An 18,647-nucleotide genomic window follows, 5' to 3' on the forward strand; every position below is an offset into this window, starting at 1 on the left:
TCATTCGATGTCCTGTAGCCACAATCGCACATTGGATGTTTTTGTAGCTCGAAATATTCATCAAAGAACTCGTCGGGATTTGAATATTTAAGAAGGGTGTTTCATTAATATTAATTGTATATTTTTTAAAATAAATATTTTTCAAATAAGAAAGCAAATATTAATTTTAAATTCTTGTAAAATATGAATTCTAGTAGAAGAAAGTAAAAAGTAACTTTTTTCGAAAGATATTATAAAAAAAGGTCTTACAAATTTTAGTAAAATATATATAAATATCTTAATTATTTGGCAAAAATAATATATTAAATATAACAGATTTTTTAACAAATTTTTATAATATTTTATTAAAAAACTAATATATAAAGTAAAGAAATCATAGCCTTTTGTTTTTCCCCAAAAGTCTAACATTTCTTATAATAGGACTCACATTCCTCATTTTTTTTTAAACCATCATTGGCCATAATTCATTTTAGCCATAAACTTGCCGCAATTGCCTCTTGACCTTATTCTTGTTTTGGTTCTGTTTTAATGCTCAGTTCGGATTTCTTTATTTATTTCATAGATGTTTTCTAATAATCATAAAATAGCTTGGGATCCTCTATTTATTTGCTTACATTTCATGCCTTGTGTTGTTGTAAATGTTTTCTTTTAGTCAATGTTGTTGTTGTTGATTTTATTAAATTTATTTCGAGCCAAGTTGCCATCCAGTCCATTTAACGTTTTTCGCGGGCTAAAATCCAATTAGTGAAAATCAATATTGCTCATACGCCGCGTTGGCTCAACAATTATTTTGTTCATTTGTTGTTCGCTTGCCACCTTCAATTCCTCGCTTGTTATTTCAATTCATTTAATTTTTCTGTTTTTTTTGTTGTTGTTGGGGTTTTAGGCATAATTAAAAATTTTTGTTTACACGCGATTTGATCGCGAGGTGGAAAAAGCAAAAAAAAAAAGCAACGCGGCAAGGGAAATGAAACTTAGTAGGTGGCCCAAAAAAAAGAAGCATTTTCCAAAAAAAAAAATAGAAAAGCAAAGACGATGGAGAGGAAAAGAAAAATTAGGTTGGAAAATAGGAAAAATGTAATTAGGCAATTTTCTTCTTTTTTTTTTTTGTAGACTTTGGCAAATTGATTATTCATGTGGCAATCGAAGTTCGGAAATTCCTAGACTCTATATAGCCATATCTTTCATCTCTTGCCCCTGCCTGAAAATAATTATAATTAATATCAATTTGGGCCCGAATGTCTGGCCTTTTCCGCCATAAATATCTTCCCCTACGTAGGTGTATATATCTCAATATAGGATAGGAAGAAAACAACAAAAAAAATAGAATATAATATCGCTTTCTCCGGACTGGAAGTAGTGACCTTACCATGATTGATGAATGTTTTCACTCTTTGACATTTGCCGTCGCGTTTTTCTTCAATTTTTTTCTTTTTTTTTTTGTACGTTATGCCCCACGGCCCCGCCCATTTTCTCAGTTTTTTATAGATAATTGCGTTGGGCTGTCTGTCGGTCCGACACTTGGGGTTATAGTCCGGGACCCGGGGGGATATTGTATGCCATGAAAACATTTGGGGAAGCTTTGGGCCACAAAACGAAAAGCTTTTTGGCTTTGTTAGGATTTTTTGAAAACTAACGGTAAAGCTAGTGGCTCAGTGGGAAGGAGATAGTAGCAAGTAGTACACTGTGAAAAGTTTATAAGCGAAATAAAATTACTTTTAAGAGAAAACCTTGAATTAAGCTTCTTATTATTATATATTATTATTGTTTTAAATAAAAATTTTAAATTTGAGAAATTTCGCACAGTGTAATTAACAGTTTCTTTAGCATTTCTCATGCAAATAGCCAAAAGCTTTCAAGCCACATTTAACTGTAATAAAAAAGGAGACAAATTTATATGCAATTTACCGAAAAGCTTTGGCATTTCAACTTACAGGAGCTTTCCTCGTGGGGGGATGGTGGCGCCAAAGGGTGAAAATGCAAAAGCTTTAACGTATTTCAAGTTTTTCAATTGTCTTTGGTTTTTCCTTCTCGTGTTTTAGTTTTTGTTGAAAAACTATGATTTTTTTAAAAGAAAAATAATGAAAAGCTTTTTTCTTTTAAATTATGCAAAAGGCATAGATTTTGAAATCCAGGAGTCAAACCCGAAACCCCTCATTATATTTGAACTTTTCATAATTCAACAATTAGTAGAGGAACATGTAACTTTCATAACTTCATTTATATTTAATAAATAGACCTTATGTAGTTGCGATTGTGTCTTTGATAATAACCTATATATCTTTCCATAATAACCGTATTTGGGGAACAGTGTGTTTTGAAAAGATTACTTGGAAAATAAGCTTATTTTTAATTATCTAAAATTTCTCTATTCAAAACACACTGCATCCTCCAATCTTGAAGTCGATCTATATCTAATTTTCATAGATGTACAACTATATGTATTATCGCTGCTATCCATCTGACTTTCCAACGATCCTATGTCTCTTCCCCTTTGAAAACTCACCCAATAGCTTAGCAACTAACTAATCCTCTGACTACAAAACTACTGATCTTAACTAACTATCTGATTATCTGATCTCTGTACTAATCGCTATCGCATCAACTCTCGCAATTTTCTCCAGGGCGTTCTTCTAATGCCTCGCACCTTGTCCGAAAGCCGAAAGTTGCGCCTTCGAAGGGCTTTTACCGAGGCCACTAACGAAACGCTCCAATGCTCCAAAATGGTATTTAGTATTTAAATTCAAATTGCAAAAAAAAAAAAACCACGTTAATACCAAAACCAGAAACAAAAAAACCCAACAACTCCCCAAAAAATGTATATTTTTTTGGTTTTTTTAAGTGTACATAAATATATTTTAGAATGAAACAAAAAACAAATACCAAGCTTGTAGTTCCAAAAAAAAAAAACAAACAAAAAAACCAAATTAAAATTTCAATGGCACCCCCGCCCCCTAAAGCGGTCAAGTAGTTTTGTTTTTAATCCAAAAAAAATATATATAAAAAATAATAATTATAATGCTAAAATGCTAAGTGCTCGAAAAAAAATGGGCATTCGTTTCGTTACATTTTTTTCCTAGTTCGCACTGCGTCTATGTCCTTTTTTTTACCAAAAAAAAAACAACTCCCTTAGAAAGCTCACCAAAAAAACCAACAATTTTTAACAAAAAGAAAAATACCCAAAACAGAAACTTTGGAATGCTCTACAAAAATGTCGAGCATTTATTTTTGGCCGCTTGTAGCTCGAGTTTTGAACTTCCGCATCCGCATCCGCATCCCCTACTTCCACATCCGCATCCCCCCGCCCCCCAAAAAAAGACATGCTTCTGAATGTTTCGAAAGTAGACTGTTGTAGACTCGTAGTTCCGTAGTTTATATATAAATAATATATAAAATATATCAACATTAATTAGTTTATGTGGAAAACATTAAGCGGTGATTTATCGCAGCAGGTAAGATGTAGAAGAAAATGTATTCCCCCCCTATTCTTTGCACTGGTTTTGATATTGTTTGTTTTGCACTGAAAACAAAATGTTTATGGTAATAATATTTATGCCATTACCAAAAATAATAATCATATACTACCTGAAAGGGTATAGAAATATAAGTATTATAAATATTTTGACTAAGATTTATAAAGTATGAGGGGGACTTTGAAGAAATCCTGAGAAAGGACTCTTAGAAGTATAATATATATTATCTCTCAAGTGTTAATATAGGGTATTTCTCTATTCGGTACTCTTGGTGGTTTCTTTCTTCCCAACAATTAAGTGGAAAGCAGGAAGCATTTAATATTTCCCCGGTAATAGCTGCACAATTTTCATTTCCATGACGTCGATGTGATCAGGTGTTCTCACCATTTTCCGCTCGCTCGCTCTCTCTCTTTATTTGGGGGGGCTGTAGGCTTGCGCTCTCTCTTTGGGTAGCATCCACCTGCTGCCGTTTGTTTTTCACTTGGATTCCACATTCCACTCGATCCACGCGATCCAGACGAGCAGCGACGCGTGCTGAAGGAAGTTTTCTTTCAATTATAGGGTATTTGAGGGTATGATGGGTTATATGATAATTAATATTAAAAAAAATTGATAAATCTTAGTAGTGTATGGTATTTTACACTTTCTAGATTAAGCTAGAGGTCATTAATTAAATTACAGGGTATCTCTTATTCGTTTCACCTTTTCTACCTTTTTGTCTAGTTTTTTCTTCTTGTTTCCGTTGAATTGGCGGAACCAGATAGAAATAAATGCAAAAACAACAACATAAGGCAAATAACGTAGAGCCAGGAGCCCACCAGATTGGAATATAAATAAAATTTTCGGTGTGCCGGCTGCCTCTGTCGTCGAAAGGGATATAGCTCTCGATCTACACACCACCTATATAGAATCTTTAAAAATCTATTAAGATCTTTTGCCATACGCTCTCCGTTCTCCGTTCACCGCTCTCCCTTCCATCTTGTCCAAATCGCTCTCTCACTCTCTCTCTTGGTAGACCGTTTACCGTTCTTTTTTGGAGATCGCATAATGGCAACGGCGAACGGTTTGTGGAAATGCTGAATTGTGTCTGCTTCCCGTTATCGTCTGGCGTTCCCATTCAGTTCTGTTTACATTTTGGACAATTACGCAGCCGAAAGTCCGAAAGGCCCAAAATAATCCCTCTACAACAAATACTACAACAAATTTCCGAATCCGAATCCGCATCCAAATTCACATCAAAATCAAAATCCAATCAAAACCCATTGGTTTTTCGTCTGCATCGGTTCGTCGTGCAAAAGGAAATCCTCATTCTATATTTCTTTAATAATTTATTCATTTTTATTTTTTTTCGTGTGTTTCGAGTTTCTGTGCCACAAAACACGCGTGTGAAAATTATTAAAAAATCTGCCGAAAGCACATTTCTTTCAATTGTTTCCCACAATGCTGAAATATTTCTATGAATTTCTAGCCAGTGACCCTTTTGAAATAAAGTGATAAAAATTAAACGTTACAAGTGCCTGAAAAGTAGAGATCAAGGATTCTAGTGTTTTTTTTTTTTTTGGGATCCTTCGAGATCTTTTAATACGTGGGAGCTGTGGAGCATGTCGCCGGCCTCCTGCATGGAGAACGATTGCAATCAGGGCGCTCTCTACCAGAAATGCCTTTCTCCGGACAGTGCCACACTTGCCACCCCCTTGCCGCCGCCACCCGTTGCGGCCACGCCCCCACAGATAATGTCACCGTTACCGGCGGTCTTCTCGACGTCATCAACACCATCGGGCAGCGCCACCAACTCCCCCTCCCATTCGCCAACTCCCTCGCCGTCGGCCAGTGTTTCGCAATCGCCGTCCCCGTCGCCCCAGTTGCGGCGAACCCTGACGCCGATGTCGCAGCCGCTGCCGCTGCCGCACCCGGCATCGATGCCAACGCCGCTGTGTGCCGCGGCGGCAATTATGACGCGAACGGGCAGCGTCGGTGGTGGCGCCACCAGTGCCGCTCGCAGAAACTCCCTTTGGCTGGAGACGCTGCGCAACACACGCAAGCTGTCCTACGCCAACGAACGGCCCATTCTGGTAAGCCAACACTGAGAGAAATTTCTAAAAAAAAAACGCATTTTATACGCATTTTTTTAAAAAAGGGGCCTACATGGCGTATGAGTAATATTTAAGACCGATGTTACGTATACGCCATGTAAAACAAATTTTAGGCCAAGCCTTTAAATCAAAGGCTTAAATCATTATGGTTTTATTTGAACTAATTAAATTATTTATACTAATCAAAATCTATAACTAATCAAAAATGCGGCCTATGGGGCGTATGAGTGATATTTAGATCAACAAATCACGTATACGCCTAGTATGAAAGAAGCATTCAACTCTTTTCATCGGAAACTTGAAAGAAAATACATTGTATGAACCATAAAGTGAAACTAATGAATGACGAATTAAATTTGGGAATTTCTATATTTCTTCGACGTTTTTTTTGCCCTCATATTCATGCATATATGTATGTATTTTTTTCGCCCAGTGCCATTGGAAAACTTATGACGTATCTAGCTGCTTGGCTCCCCATTTCATGACCATTTATATTCGCCATTTCGCTGGCGTCTTCCACGTGTCCGCCTGCCTTAGAGTCCAACTATAAAAATAAATAAATCGCGCGAGTTGTGGCCCTCTCTTTCGCGCCCCATTGTCTTGGCTGTGGTCCTGTCTCTTTCTCTTCTGTTGCCCCCTCTCTTTCTGTCTCTCTTGAAGTTATTTTCAACGAAAGCATCTGCAGAAAACAAAAACAAATCCCAAACACACGATGGAGCTCTTGGGGAAAATGTTGGGTAACGAAAGTTCTGTACCCTGCAAAAAGTTGCGAAAACTTTTTCGTTGCAAAAGTTTTATCGTGGCTTTGACTTTAAGAAAGAACGAAATAAAATTATTTACTGCCACTTACTTGGCACAATACAATTATATTTCTGAAGGGAATTAGTTGTACAAATTGAATTTCCTAAAATAAATATTTAACGAAAGCACCCCATGTGATGTATGTCCAGGATATAAATCAATTCATAAGAGGGAGGGGACTATCACAGCAATAACACAAAACAAATGTGGGAAATCTATATCTGAATTATAGCCAAACCCCAAACACAAAAGACAATAGACAGACAAGGGGGAAGATAAAGGAGGAGATCTTTAGGTTTTTCATCAGATTCCGAATCAAAATCGAAATCAGAAACGTAATTGTAATCACAGACCGAAACAAACAGAAAATACCCATAAAGTTCAGCCAAGTGTTTGGATCGTATCGCCCGATCCGTTTGTGTTTTGTGTATCTAGCTTTGATATATTGTTTACAAGGAAAAACAATTTCGATACAATTGCGATCACCCGATCATCATCATCATCATTATCATTATCATTATCATTATTATTGTTGTGGACTGAAATGGAAATCGATGGAAAATAAAGCCATTTCTTACGGTGTAAACCGTGGGGGCCTTGATTCCGGATGAAGATGTTCTTCTGGCAATTTATGTTTCCAATAGTTCGGTGTTCTTTTCATCGATGTTGTCGGATTGGATCGTGTTTATTGTACAATATAAAGATACGTATATATAAACTGGTTACATCAGCGATATATAGTTCTTTGATATATGACCTTGCCGATTGAGGAGGCAATTCCGGCGTTTAAACAATGCCATCGCCATAGCGTAATTAATGGCATATGAGCAATGAAAGAAACAGGCCCCGAAAGACCCCAAATCGGGGACCTGCGGACATGAATTATCGATGCAGAGAGTATGGTACTTACTTACTTATATGGCATGTCTATGGGTATGAGGATACTATGTAAACATTGTGTGTGTGTCTTTGTTTCCGTATGTGCGTGCATATTTAGATGATGATAAATATTATATATACTCCGTATGCACTCGGCCAGTCCCAATGGGTATTACGGGGTGTCATCTAAAATATTTAAGGCATTTGTTCAGCACACTTTCCAATAGCCCGGTCTCACTTCTCCAACGGCTTCGACTTCTCAAAACCCAACACATATGTCTGCATTTCGAGGACTTTCAATCGACCAAGTCAACTGTCAGGAGTTAAAAGGTTTGGGGTTGTATTCCTCTTTTTGTTTTCATTGTTGTTGTTGTTGTCAGAGTCTTGTTGGGGTTCAGAGCCAGGTGGCCTCAATAGTCCAATAACTTATTGCCTCGGCATTATGCGGCGAAAAATAGTCGAGCGAACTTTTTAAAATTTCATGATAATGGTCTTCGACCGCGACTGCAGTTTTCCGTTCGAATGGGTCTCCATATACATATATATATATATATATATGGTATACTATAGATATAGTACAGTATATCTATAGTACATGGTCGTATCTATCTATATATCTATGTGCAAGTGCATGCTAGATGTTTGCCCAAGTGTCTATCAATAAAATATGACAAGAGGCACTTTCAGGGGACTGTCCCCGAACGGTACCGGGCTATAGAGCACAAAAACAAAACAAAAAACCCCAAAGACTATACCAGGACGTAGAATAGTAGAGTAGAATACTTACGATATATATATAGATATTGTAGAACGCAATCGTTGACGCTGACTAAAGGTCGCGCCACATTGAATCCACTTACAGCTGTTCTGACTCATTTGCCAAGGCACAATCGGCCCGATTTTCTGGCCAACAGATGTCCGGCCTTTGAGGGCATACACCTGTGCAGTTGTTGCATCTCTGATTCATCTATATTTATTTTGGAGATCTAGGTGAAAGAAGGGCTTTCTAAAATCAAGAATTCTTCTAAAAGTGTCACGGTCGCCACAAATTTTTATAAAGACTAAATCATAAAGACCACTTCCCGTCTTAAAACTTTCCAAATCCTTTTTTTTTGGAAACGTTTACATTATTTTATTGGCAAGGCAACGAAGAAAAATCAAGGACTAAGCCACCGTTGAGGACGAGCTCCGAGTCCTGCCATCAGCAACTCAATCCCTATATCCCAATATTGGAACTAAGCTAAAGGATAAGGGGCTCTGCTGAGGAGGCCGGGGGGATACCGGAATGGCAAATGGCTGACAAATGCATAAAGTTTTCATTTCAATGAATTATTCAAAATCCGACATGACAACATTTTGACTATCTGTCGTTTGCGTTGACATTTCCATTTGATATCTGGGTCGACGATTATGCAAAAGGGTGGTAAGGATGAGGTAAGCAGGGGTATATTGTGTGTCTTTCTATGTGTATGTGTATGTGTGTGTGTTTGTGTTTTGGGGTCTTAGGTGCGATGTCCTATGTCCTATGTGTGCACGTTAATGTCATCCTCGAGTGATGGACACTTGAGACAATTGTGCAGGGGTGCTGCTGCCACTGTGGCATGCAACTCTCAGTGCATAAATTCATTTAAATGAGTGGAAATTTAATAAAGCTCTGCCTATTCCACTTGGGGGGAAACCATAACATATGGTTGTAAGGATTTCCAGGTAGAGGATTTTACAGCTTTAAGCAGTTGTTGCTTGTTTGCGGTGGCAGCCAAAGCTACTTAGCTGCACTGAACAAAAATAAGGGTGTTCTTGGTAAAATAAAATCGAAATAAATTCAAGAATATAATATACAAGAAACTATTAATACTAAGTAATAAATATATATAGTTAAATAAATGAATTTTTTTATTAATATAAAGTTATACTTTTCTTTTTGACTTGGTTTCCTTGACAATATTCATGATCCCCAGCATCATAAATATTATGCTCGGCTAATTAGACAAATGCACACGAGAATTAATTCTGCAGGATATATGATTTGAAGGATTTAAGGGCTTAAGAGCCAGCCAAAGGACGATGCGTTGCTATGTCATCAGCCACGGTTGCTAGGCCAATTCATTTGTCGGTTCATCAGTGGCAAAGAATGCATTCCAAATATCTGAGAGAACGTCATTTACGGCTGCCCCTCTATGTGTGTGTGTGTGTGAATATGGGGGGGAGGTCTGTGTGCGTGTATTTGTGCGTTTTGAGTGCGAGGGTATAGTGGTAATTCGATACATATCATTTAGACTCTTAACTAGAGATCTTGAGATCTTGAATATTTTATTAAAAATTTAATAAGATGTAGAAATATAGAACCTAAAAGATATATAAGAATCGAGATTGTAAAGATTTTTTATTAGAAAATTAAAGTTTTTTCTTAATTTTGATTATAATTTCTAATTTTATTTAATTTTTTTTTAGTTTCTAAATAATACTTTTCAACTAGTTCTAGCTATCTTAAACTATTAGTAGAAGATGGAAGAATCTAACCATAGAAAACCTTAGAAGGGAAAGTATATACATATATAAAACCCCACAAATAATTAATATCCCTTTAGCCTCGTAAAATGCCATCTATCGAGGCCCCACTGTACATCCTTTGCATGCACAAAATATTGCTGAACAACGTGACTACGACTGGGGCAGCGGCAATTGCCGATGACAATGAAATCGCGTAGCTGGAACTTTGAATTGAGCATCCATTTGGGACTGGCCTAGTGCCGGGGCGATGGCGATGGTGAGGGCAGGGGGCAGGGGGCGGCGGGATTGATAGGGGGAGGGGGGCGCCTCGCGGACTGGGAGGCATAGGAGGCGTGGGAGGCGCGGGCGGTAAGGAACCATCACCTTACGCAAATCGGAGTTGGCCAATGCGCAGGACCAACCGAAGGCCACGGACACAGCCGCTCTCGCTCTGTCTCTTTTCCGCCAACTTTCTCTCTCGCTCGCACTTCTTGATTTCTAAAATGGAATTTTGAATGCCCAGCAGTAGTGTATGTGGGTGTTTGGGTGTGTGTGTGTGTGTAAAACCGCAAAAGGATTAACTTGTAAAGTTCAATTTTGATTTTCGTATCGCGTGCCATTTGGCCATTATGTTGGCTAATAGTTATCAAAATACAACAACAACAACAAAAAAAAATTAAATAAATTTCGAGCCATAACCAAAGCTCAAAGTTCAAGCGAGAAGAAGAAGAAGCAGCAGCAGAAGAAGCAGAAGCAGCTTCAAGCTGCTCCTCTTCGTTTTGCCGCTGCCACTTTCTCTGCCAGCTTTCACGCTGCCTCAGTTAGCGTCGCTGCCAGGCTTGGGTGTGGGTGTGCAAAGGCGTAGGGTCAGTATTTTACAAAGGGGTGCCATTATCATACAAAGGACACTAAGGACACTATATATCCTTATAATTCCAATTCCGTATTAGTATATTTAGAGTTCAAAGGACTCTTTTTTTTTATCATAGTTTGTTATTAAAGGGCGGTCCCCCCTTGTGGACGCCCCTGTGTTAGTGTGCTGCTTTGTGCGTGTATCCGTGCGTGAAAGTGAGATGGCCATAGCGCACGAGTGCTGAGAGAAAGTGAGAGAGAGCGAGCGCAAAACAAAGTTGAGTGGATTGGAAATCAGTCGAAGAGAGTGTGTGTGTGTGTGTGAGAGAGGCGCGGCAGGAGCCGTGCTCTCTCCGGCGCTACAACTCTGGCTCTCTCTCGCTTCAGCCCAGCTCAGAGCCAAATTAAACACACATGACAATACCAATTCATTATGGCCAAAACGAAATTGCAACTGCAGCCGCAGTCGCAGCGGCTTCGTCAGAGGCGTCGTCACTGGCAGAGACTGCGACTGCGGCCGTACCAGCTGATAAAGACAGTTTGACAGGCAAATCTGGGTCTAAGAACGAGCCAGAAGAAGAACAGATGGGGGGGGGGGGGTGTGGAGGCGTGGAGAAAGCCGAGCAAGGTGTATGGGAGAGGAGTCACTAAAGTACACGACGACCAAGAAGAAGAAGAACAGTACCCACACCCTTTTTCTCAACGGCTGCTCACTTTTTTACAGTTACAGTTACAGGGGAACTTCATTAAAACAAACCTAATAATAATATTTATAATATTACATTCAAATTAATTAAAAGTTCTATATTTTTATTAAAATAATTGAGAGAGAATAAATATTCTCTGCAATTTCCCTTAATAAACAATTTAAAAAAAACATAGCATACTTTTTTGGGCAAAAACCGAACTTTCGCTCTCAGGCCTCCAGGACCAAAACAGACCATGTCTCAACAAGAAAAAGAAAAGTTTTGGGAAGCTAATCGGCTTATAAGTCAAGTTTAAGACACTTGATCTTATTTCCGGTTCTCTTTCTGTCGGCTGTTCTTTAAATTCCAATTAGAATCTGGCGCAAAAAAAAGAACAAAATTGAAATTTATATCCGCGTGTGTGTGTGTGTGTGTCAGCTGGTATTTCGATTTATGGAAGTTGGCCCGTATCGCTATGGCTATTTATCAACCGTTACGGATCCGGGAGAACGGAGCGGTGGACCAGAGAGCGAGAGAGAAAGGAGATCTCGCCTTCGTGTACCGTTAGCCTCCTTGCTGTCGCTGTCGCTGCTTTTTGTGGTCGAGTTAAAATTCGAACTTGCTATTCTCCTGGCTTGTGTGCCTTCTGCCATCCCCACCTTCCCATACCACCTACCACTGCCTGCCGCTTGCTGCCGGCGTTGGTGCCTCTCAGTCGCTGTCACCGTTGTGCCGTTGCCGTCGACGCTGGCGTCGCTGCCGACTGCCGACTGCCACTGCTGTCTCTGTCGCCGCCGCTTTGAAGATTCCGTTATTCCGTTCGTTTCGTTTCGTTTTGGATTCAGTCTGTATTGTGTTTACACCCATGGCTGACGTAGCGAGAGCTAAACCTTCGCAGGCGAATGAATAATAATAATAATAACATATAACAACAAAAATATAAAACAAAAAATTAAATATAAATTAATACACACACACAAGCCCATTTAAAAGCATAGAATAAATATAAAAATAAATAAAAAATAAAAAAAATATATAGCACGGAATGAACAGCAACAATAATAATTATAATTATAATAATAATAACTACAGTTACAGCTACAGAGACAGAAACCGAAACCGAAATCGAAATCGAAACATAAGCAGCCACAACAACAACAAAAACAACAATTTCATTTACAGTTACAGTTACCGTTACCGTTACCCTTACAGTTACAATTACCGAAAAGCGAGCTCCATTTTTTTTCAAGTGCGTGCGTGTATGTGTGCGTTGGCAGTGTGTCTGTGTGAGCCCCGGCGGAATATAAATTTCAAGAATTCCCCCATTTAAATTAAATTTCAAAATTCCCCCCCAAAAAAATTATTACTAAGGCTATATATATCGAGAAAGAGGGAGAGAGATAATAGCCAAAAAAAAAAAAAAAGAAGAAGAAACGGGCACCGGAGATTCCGGTTAAGCAGAAATTGATTCAAATAATAGGAAAACACACACACACATTCACACACAGTCAGAGAACAAACGGGACAAACATTCGAAAATGAAAGACGAAACAATGCGATAACGGTATAACTGACTAACAAGCCCCGAAGACGACGAAGAAGCAGCAGCTGAAGAAGCAGCCGCCGCAGCAGAAGACGAGCACTACAACAAGCCCAAAATAAGGTAAAAACAAGAAAGTAAAGCTAACTTCGGGCGGAGCCGATGTTGATATACCCTTGCAGTTAAAACCGGAATATAGAATAGAATCTGTACCAAGTTCCAGCTTTCTATCTTCAAAAACACGAAAGTTGGGTCATTTCCGATCGTTCAGTTATATGGCAGCTATAAGATATAGTCGGCCGATCCTTATGAAATTTGTTAGGTTGGATCAACTGACCAAAAATAGAATCTGTATTAAATTTCAGCTTTCTATCTTCAAAAACACGAAAATTGGGTCATTTCCGATCGTTCAGTTATATGGTAGCTATAGGATATAGTCGGCCGATCCTTATGAAATTTGGCATGTCGTAATGTTTTGCCAAAAATAGCTCACATGTCAAATTTGAACTCTCTAACTCTAAAAACACCAAAGTTATACCATTTCCGATCAATCAGTTATATGGCAGCTATAGGATATAGTCGGCCGATCCCGGTCGTTCCGACTTATATACTGCGTGCAAAGGAAAGAAGGGTGTGTGCAAAGTTTCAAGACGATAGCTTCAAAACTGAGAGACTAGTTCGCGTAGAAACGGACAGACAGACAGACGGACAGACAGACGGACAGACAGACGGACAGACGGACAGACGGACATGCTCATATCAACTCAGGAGGTGATCCTGATCAAGAATATATATACTTTATAGGGTCGGAGATGTATCCTTCACTGCGTTGCACACTTTTGGACAAAATTATAATACCCTCTGCAAGGGTATAAAAACAATCTCTAGTAACTCCCACCGCCCCCCCCTCACAAAATATTTATGAAAAATAAACAAAAATGAAAATCCTGAAGATGACACCAAAAAGTGGAGACACCCAGCCACACACAAGAGAAAGATAATAAAAAAAAGAAAGTCCGCCGAACAAAAGAAGGAAACTAATATATCACAATATTGTGCGTCCATAGATAAATATCTTCTGGTACGTACACACTCCATTAAGATGTCAGCGAAAGTTGCTGCAGAGAAAGTGGCAGCAAAGAAAGCATCATTCTTCTTGCTACTGGGGCGTCTTTCTTCTGGTTTCCTCGGGCTTCTAAAGAGAGTAGTATGTATATATTCTATAGAGCGTTGAAAACTACACAAAATTTCTAGAAAATTGGATGGAAAGCGAAACCAAATATTGTTATTTGTATTTATGCCCGCAATTTCTCTTGCGCTGATGTAGCATGGGAAATGTAGCATATTTCTTGGCGCCCGCCGTTGTTCCGCCAAAAACCAAAAACTTTCAACCAAAACGAACACAAGAGTAGGCAAAATTTATGATTTTCCTGCATATGTTGGGGTCTCTGTGTTGGTTTGGGGGCATGGTATGTATGTGTGTGTGTGTGTTGCAATATGTGAGTAATGGAAGGGCCAGAAGAAAAAGAAAAAAAAAAAGAGGCAAGAAAGAAGCTCAAAGAGTGATTCAAACTTTTCGACTCGGCTCTACCATAAACTTTTTTTTTTTTTTTCCTTGCCTTGAATATTTTATGAAAGGGAGATGAAGTATATAAGTTGAAGTAAAGTCCATCATTAAGCAACCAATATATTGGACCATATAAATTGTGTGAGTGTGTGTGTGTGTGTGTGCGGGGGGGAGAGGGTAATGGGGCATACTTTCAGCCCATCAGCCAAGTCCATGTAAATTTTAGCCAAGAGCTCGGGCACTCGGGGACTCGAGACTCGAGACTCGGGACTCGGGAAGTAAAAGTAAGAGTGATAATATTAATATAATTAGACTTTGTTTTGCTCCTCCTGTCACATCTTGTGCATTCTCCATGAAAGTTACGACACATTCTCGGCCATTTTCGCAAGCATTTTCATCTAGCATTTCCCCCAGAAAAGCATTTCCAAAGCATTACTCTTCCACTCTAAGCCCAATGGTCCTCAGCTGGGCTCTGGGCTCTGGGCTCAATTCAACTTGAGTTATCCTAGGAATAGTCCTTGGAGACTGGCTCAAGTCAACCCATTTAACCGGCAGAGCACATGACCACATTTTGTGTTACCTGTTTTTTTTTTTTTCTTCTTTTTCTTGTTGTTGTTCTTGTTGTTGTTTTGTTCTTCATCTCCCCTCCGGTGGCTGCCACATTTCTTTCATATTTGTGTGTCCTGTGTCGTGCTTGTCCTTTTCGGTGTAAGAATTCCAAGCCGGTTGCATTAAGTTTCAGTTCCGGCTTGTTGATTGACATTTCCTCCGACTCTGTCTCTGACTCTGACTCAGGGACTCTTCTTCGTTGGCCAATTGCTATAGTGCCTCAACTCTAGCCATCTTATGCAACTTGCCACGTTTGATAAACCGCAAAAAAATTCAGCTTCGTTTTTTTTTGGTGGAGGGCGACTGTTATGTAAGTTCCGTGGCTGTAACGACAAGCGACAGGAACAACAATGGCCAACAAGCAGATAAGAGCATCGGAAAAAACAAAAAAAAAACAAAAAAATAATAAAAAACAATAACAAAAAAATGGCAAACGCCAAAAGAAAGAAACAACAAACGAAATGAGCAGAGAAACGTGAAAAACTCCAAATAATCTACAATAAAACAGGAAAAACAAAAACGGCAACGGCAACGGGGCGGATGAGCGATGTGGTATGGAGGATTGCGTATACGTCATGTTGCCTTGTCTTTGGCAGCTTTAGCATTTCATTGTCGTTCCTGTTGTTATTATTGTTGGGATTTAGACGGTGTGGGCGTGGCCGAAGTGGGCTGTTCATCTCGCTGTCGTTTGTCCGTTGATTTCGACTCGGTTTCTGTGTGTTTTGTTGTTTTTTTTTTTTGGGTTTTTGGGGTTTTTTTTCTGCGTTTCTGGGCTTCTGTGAGATAACGCATACGCCGCATGGGTCCGCATTCTTTTGCCCGAAAAACTGCGGCTGTGGCTGGCATTGCCACTGCCACTGCCAATGCCAGTGCCAGTGCCAGTGCCTGCTTTAAAGATGCAAATCCCAATGAGAGCCCAAAGCTGGAAACAATTCTGAATTATTAAGTTACTCAATCAGGCTTGCCCTAAGACCTTAAACTCACTTGAAATGGGATTTGGTTGAGGGTTTACGTACGTCTGTCTTGCGAGCTCTCTTACTTTTCTTTATATTTCAACTATAGCCCGGCCGAAGGCGGCTCTATTGAGGAGAATTTTCAATTAACAAATTCGCCCAAAATACCATACCCATTTCAATTTCCCCAAAAACTTTGCGTTATGGACACACGCATAAACCAAAAAAGAAAGCCCTGAGAATGCTCCGAGAAGGGCCAGAGATGGAAATTTCTTTAAGGGATTAAATTTCCCTGCCTCAGCACCCAAGCAAATATATATATACAGGAATTTGTAATACACACATACATATATATATATATATAAATATTTATATATACAAACGTGTAGCGACACGTGCCCCAGATGGATGCCTCTTCAGAGGCCCCTACTCTTTCTCAAAAAATGGCTGTTAAATGTTTTTTGATATTCCCTTGCCTTATGTATATGTATGTGAAAGTTTTGTTATTGTTTTTCCAGGACTTTCCGGGTTGAGAGGGGGAATGGATAGTAGTTGTAGCACGTGGCCATGACCGCCATATTGGCGTCCTGTCGTCCCTTTCAATCCAACAATCCAACAATAACAAAAATCAACAACAAATCGAACTTCAATTCCAATCGAATCAAATCAAATCAAACGTGTTGTTGTCCCAGTCCCAGTCCCCAGTTCTACTCCCACTTCCCATACGTTTGTCATTTGTCATTATGGCGGAAGCAAATCATTGTAAATGAATCCAAATTGCTCTTCCTTCTTTCCCTTCCTGAGGCGGAGGTTTTAGCCATTTCATCCATTTTAGCCATTGCTTTTCGACCAACTGCTATTTGCATTTCACTACTGACGATACTGACGATACAATATAGTATTCTCTACCTTTGGATAATTTAGCGAGCATGCGACCTGTAACTGGGGTCGCCACTACCTGGTAACTGCTACCCGAATGAAGGCTAACCTTCAGCTAGCCCTAGTTCTGGCCCCACCTCCTGGAACTGCAGTCCGGCCCCCCGCCCCCCTCGAACGGTTGGCTCATCCAAAAGTGAAAACATTCGAGTCAAGGCCAAGCCAAGTATCGTTTGTTTATTAATTATTTGGTTAGGCTTTCAACCGCCTCCTCCACCTCCATTATAGCTGCAGAGAGCGAAAATATTGTTAGCTAATTTTGCTTTTAATTTAAGGAAATAATTAATTAATTATTTAACTAAAAAAAAAGGTTATTTTAAACTTGACTTTTAGGATAAGAAGACCATTAGTAAGGAAGGGGAAGTTTAGAAACGTCTTACAAAAAATTATAAAAATGATTTAAAATTATCTTTTCTATTCTAACTTGTTCTTAGTACATAAAAATATTAAAATTAATCATCATTTAGTGTTTAAATATTTATTTAATATTTAAAAAACATTTTAAAATTAAGAAAAGTTTAAAAAATTGAACACAAAAGTCTTCTAGCCCAATAGTTTCTCTTGGGGTCTGTTTAGTAAAGAAATCTTAACAAAAAGGTATATTGATTTTACAAAAAATGTATTAATATTAATATTATTAAATTTTAAAAACTCTTCTAGCCTTCTAAGCCCTCTAGCTTATTAGTTTCAGCCAAAAGGCTCCGTTTACTGACCATCCTCAAAGTTTACCTTTTGTTTTTCTGCAAATATTTGTGTTATTTTTTTCTGGCTGTTTATTTAGTTGGTCGAGTCTTTTGGATTTTTATTGTATTATTTTTAATATATTTCATTGCCAGCTATGCAGTCGCAGTCTCAGTCGCTAATTGTGTCAACTTTGGCGCACAAGTCGAAAGTAAACAAAGGCCAGTAAACCGGCCAGCAACAATTTTCAAATCGAATGACAGTCTCATTCTTGGCCATTATTTTTTTTGTGTGGCTTTTGCCACTTGAGTCACCTTACACACAGATACGTTGCTGCATTGGTGTGTGTAATAGGGTAACAATAGGGTTAGAGATATATTGATTTTCGATCATAAGAACCTGCAACATGCAAAGTCTAACGAATGCCTTAACGTTTTCTTTATAACCATATATACTAGATAAGTATATTTCCTTATATATATACACTTTTATATTTTATGATATATATAAATGTGTGTATAGGGGTACTTTGTAGGCCCACTGACACGCCCCGCCCATTGACATTAGCTAGGGACTTGCCTTGAAGAAGGCAATCCTTGTCATTGTCGAGTTATCATTATTATATCCGTACTCGCCGATTTGGCACGCTCTACGGTTTATGGTTTACGGACTTTTCGACTACACTCCAGCCTCCCACGCCCTCCTCACACCCCCTGATTAGGGGGCTTGTGTATGGGTTAGTTCCGGCAATCAATCTGCCCCAGCAAATCTTTTTTGTTCACTGACAACGGTGGAGAACCCACCGATTTGATTAGTGATGAAAGGCCCAACTACAAACTAACCGCAATCACTTTCAGGCATACAATCGAGGGCAGGGAAATAGGTTTCGGACTATATAATACCCGGTACTTGTGGGGGGTCTACCCTAACTAGATTATTTTGGAATAGAAACTAGAGACTTCCTAACATTCCGATAGTCTTTTAATTAAATTTTTATCTAAAATACCTATTATCTGCACCTCTATTGTACGGCCCATATCCTTGTTTCTTTGGCTAAGGACCCCCCAAAAAAAAGTAACCCCTAACG

General features: G+C 39.0%; 1 protein-coding gene across 9 annotated transcripts in view; it reads left to right on the forward strand.

Annotated features, from left to right (window-relative positions):
* Positions 1–18,647, forward strand: part of SK (small conductance calcium-activated potassium channel) — a 65,300-nt gene that overhangs the window by 13,541 nt on the left and 33,112 nt on the right. For 7 of the 9 annotated variants that reach the window (XR_011443482.1, XM_070282314.1, XM_070282316.1 and 4 more), the window contains exon 4: positions 2,625–2,726. The exons of the other annotated variants lie outside the window; for them this stretch is intronic. Coding sequence is in view for 6 of the 7 variants with exons in the window: in XM_070282314.1 (XP_070138415.1) it covers positions 2,625–2,726 (102 nt within the window). In the remaining variant the exon portion in view is untranslated. The remainder of the gene's footprint in view (positions 1–2,624; positions 2,727–18,647) is intronic. 9 annotated transcript variants of the gene reach the window in all.

The sequence above is a fragment of the Drosophila bipectinata genome, chromosome XL, assembly GCF_030179905.1.
Source record: "Drosophila bipectinata strain 14024-0381.07 chromosome XL, DbipHiC1v2, whole genome shotgun sequence".
Classification (NCBI taxonomy): domain Eukaryota; kingdom Metazoa; phylum Arthropoda; class Insecta; order Diptera; family Drosophilidae; genus Drosophila; species Drosophila bipectinata.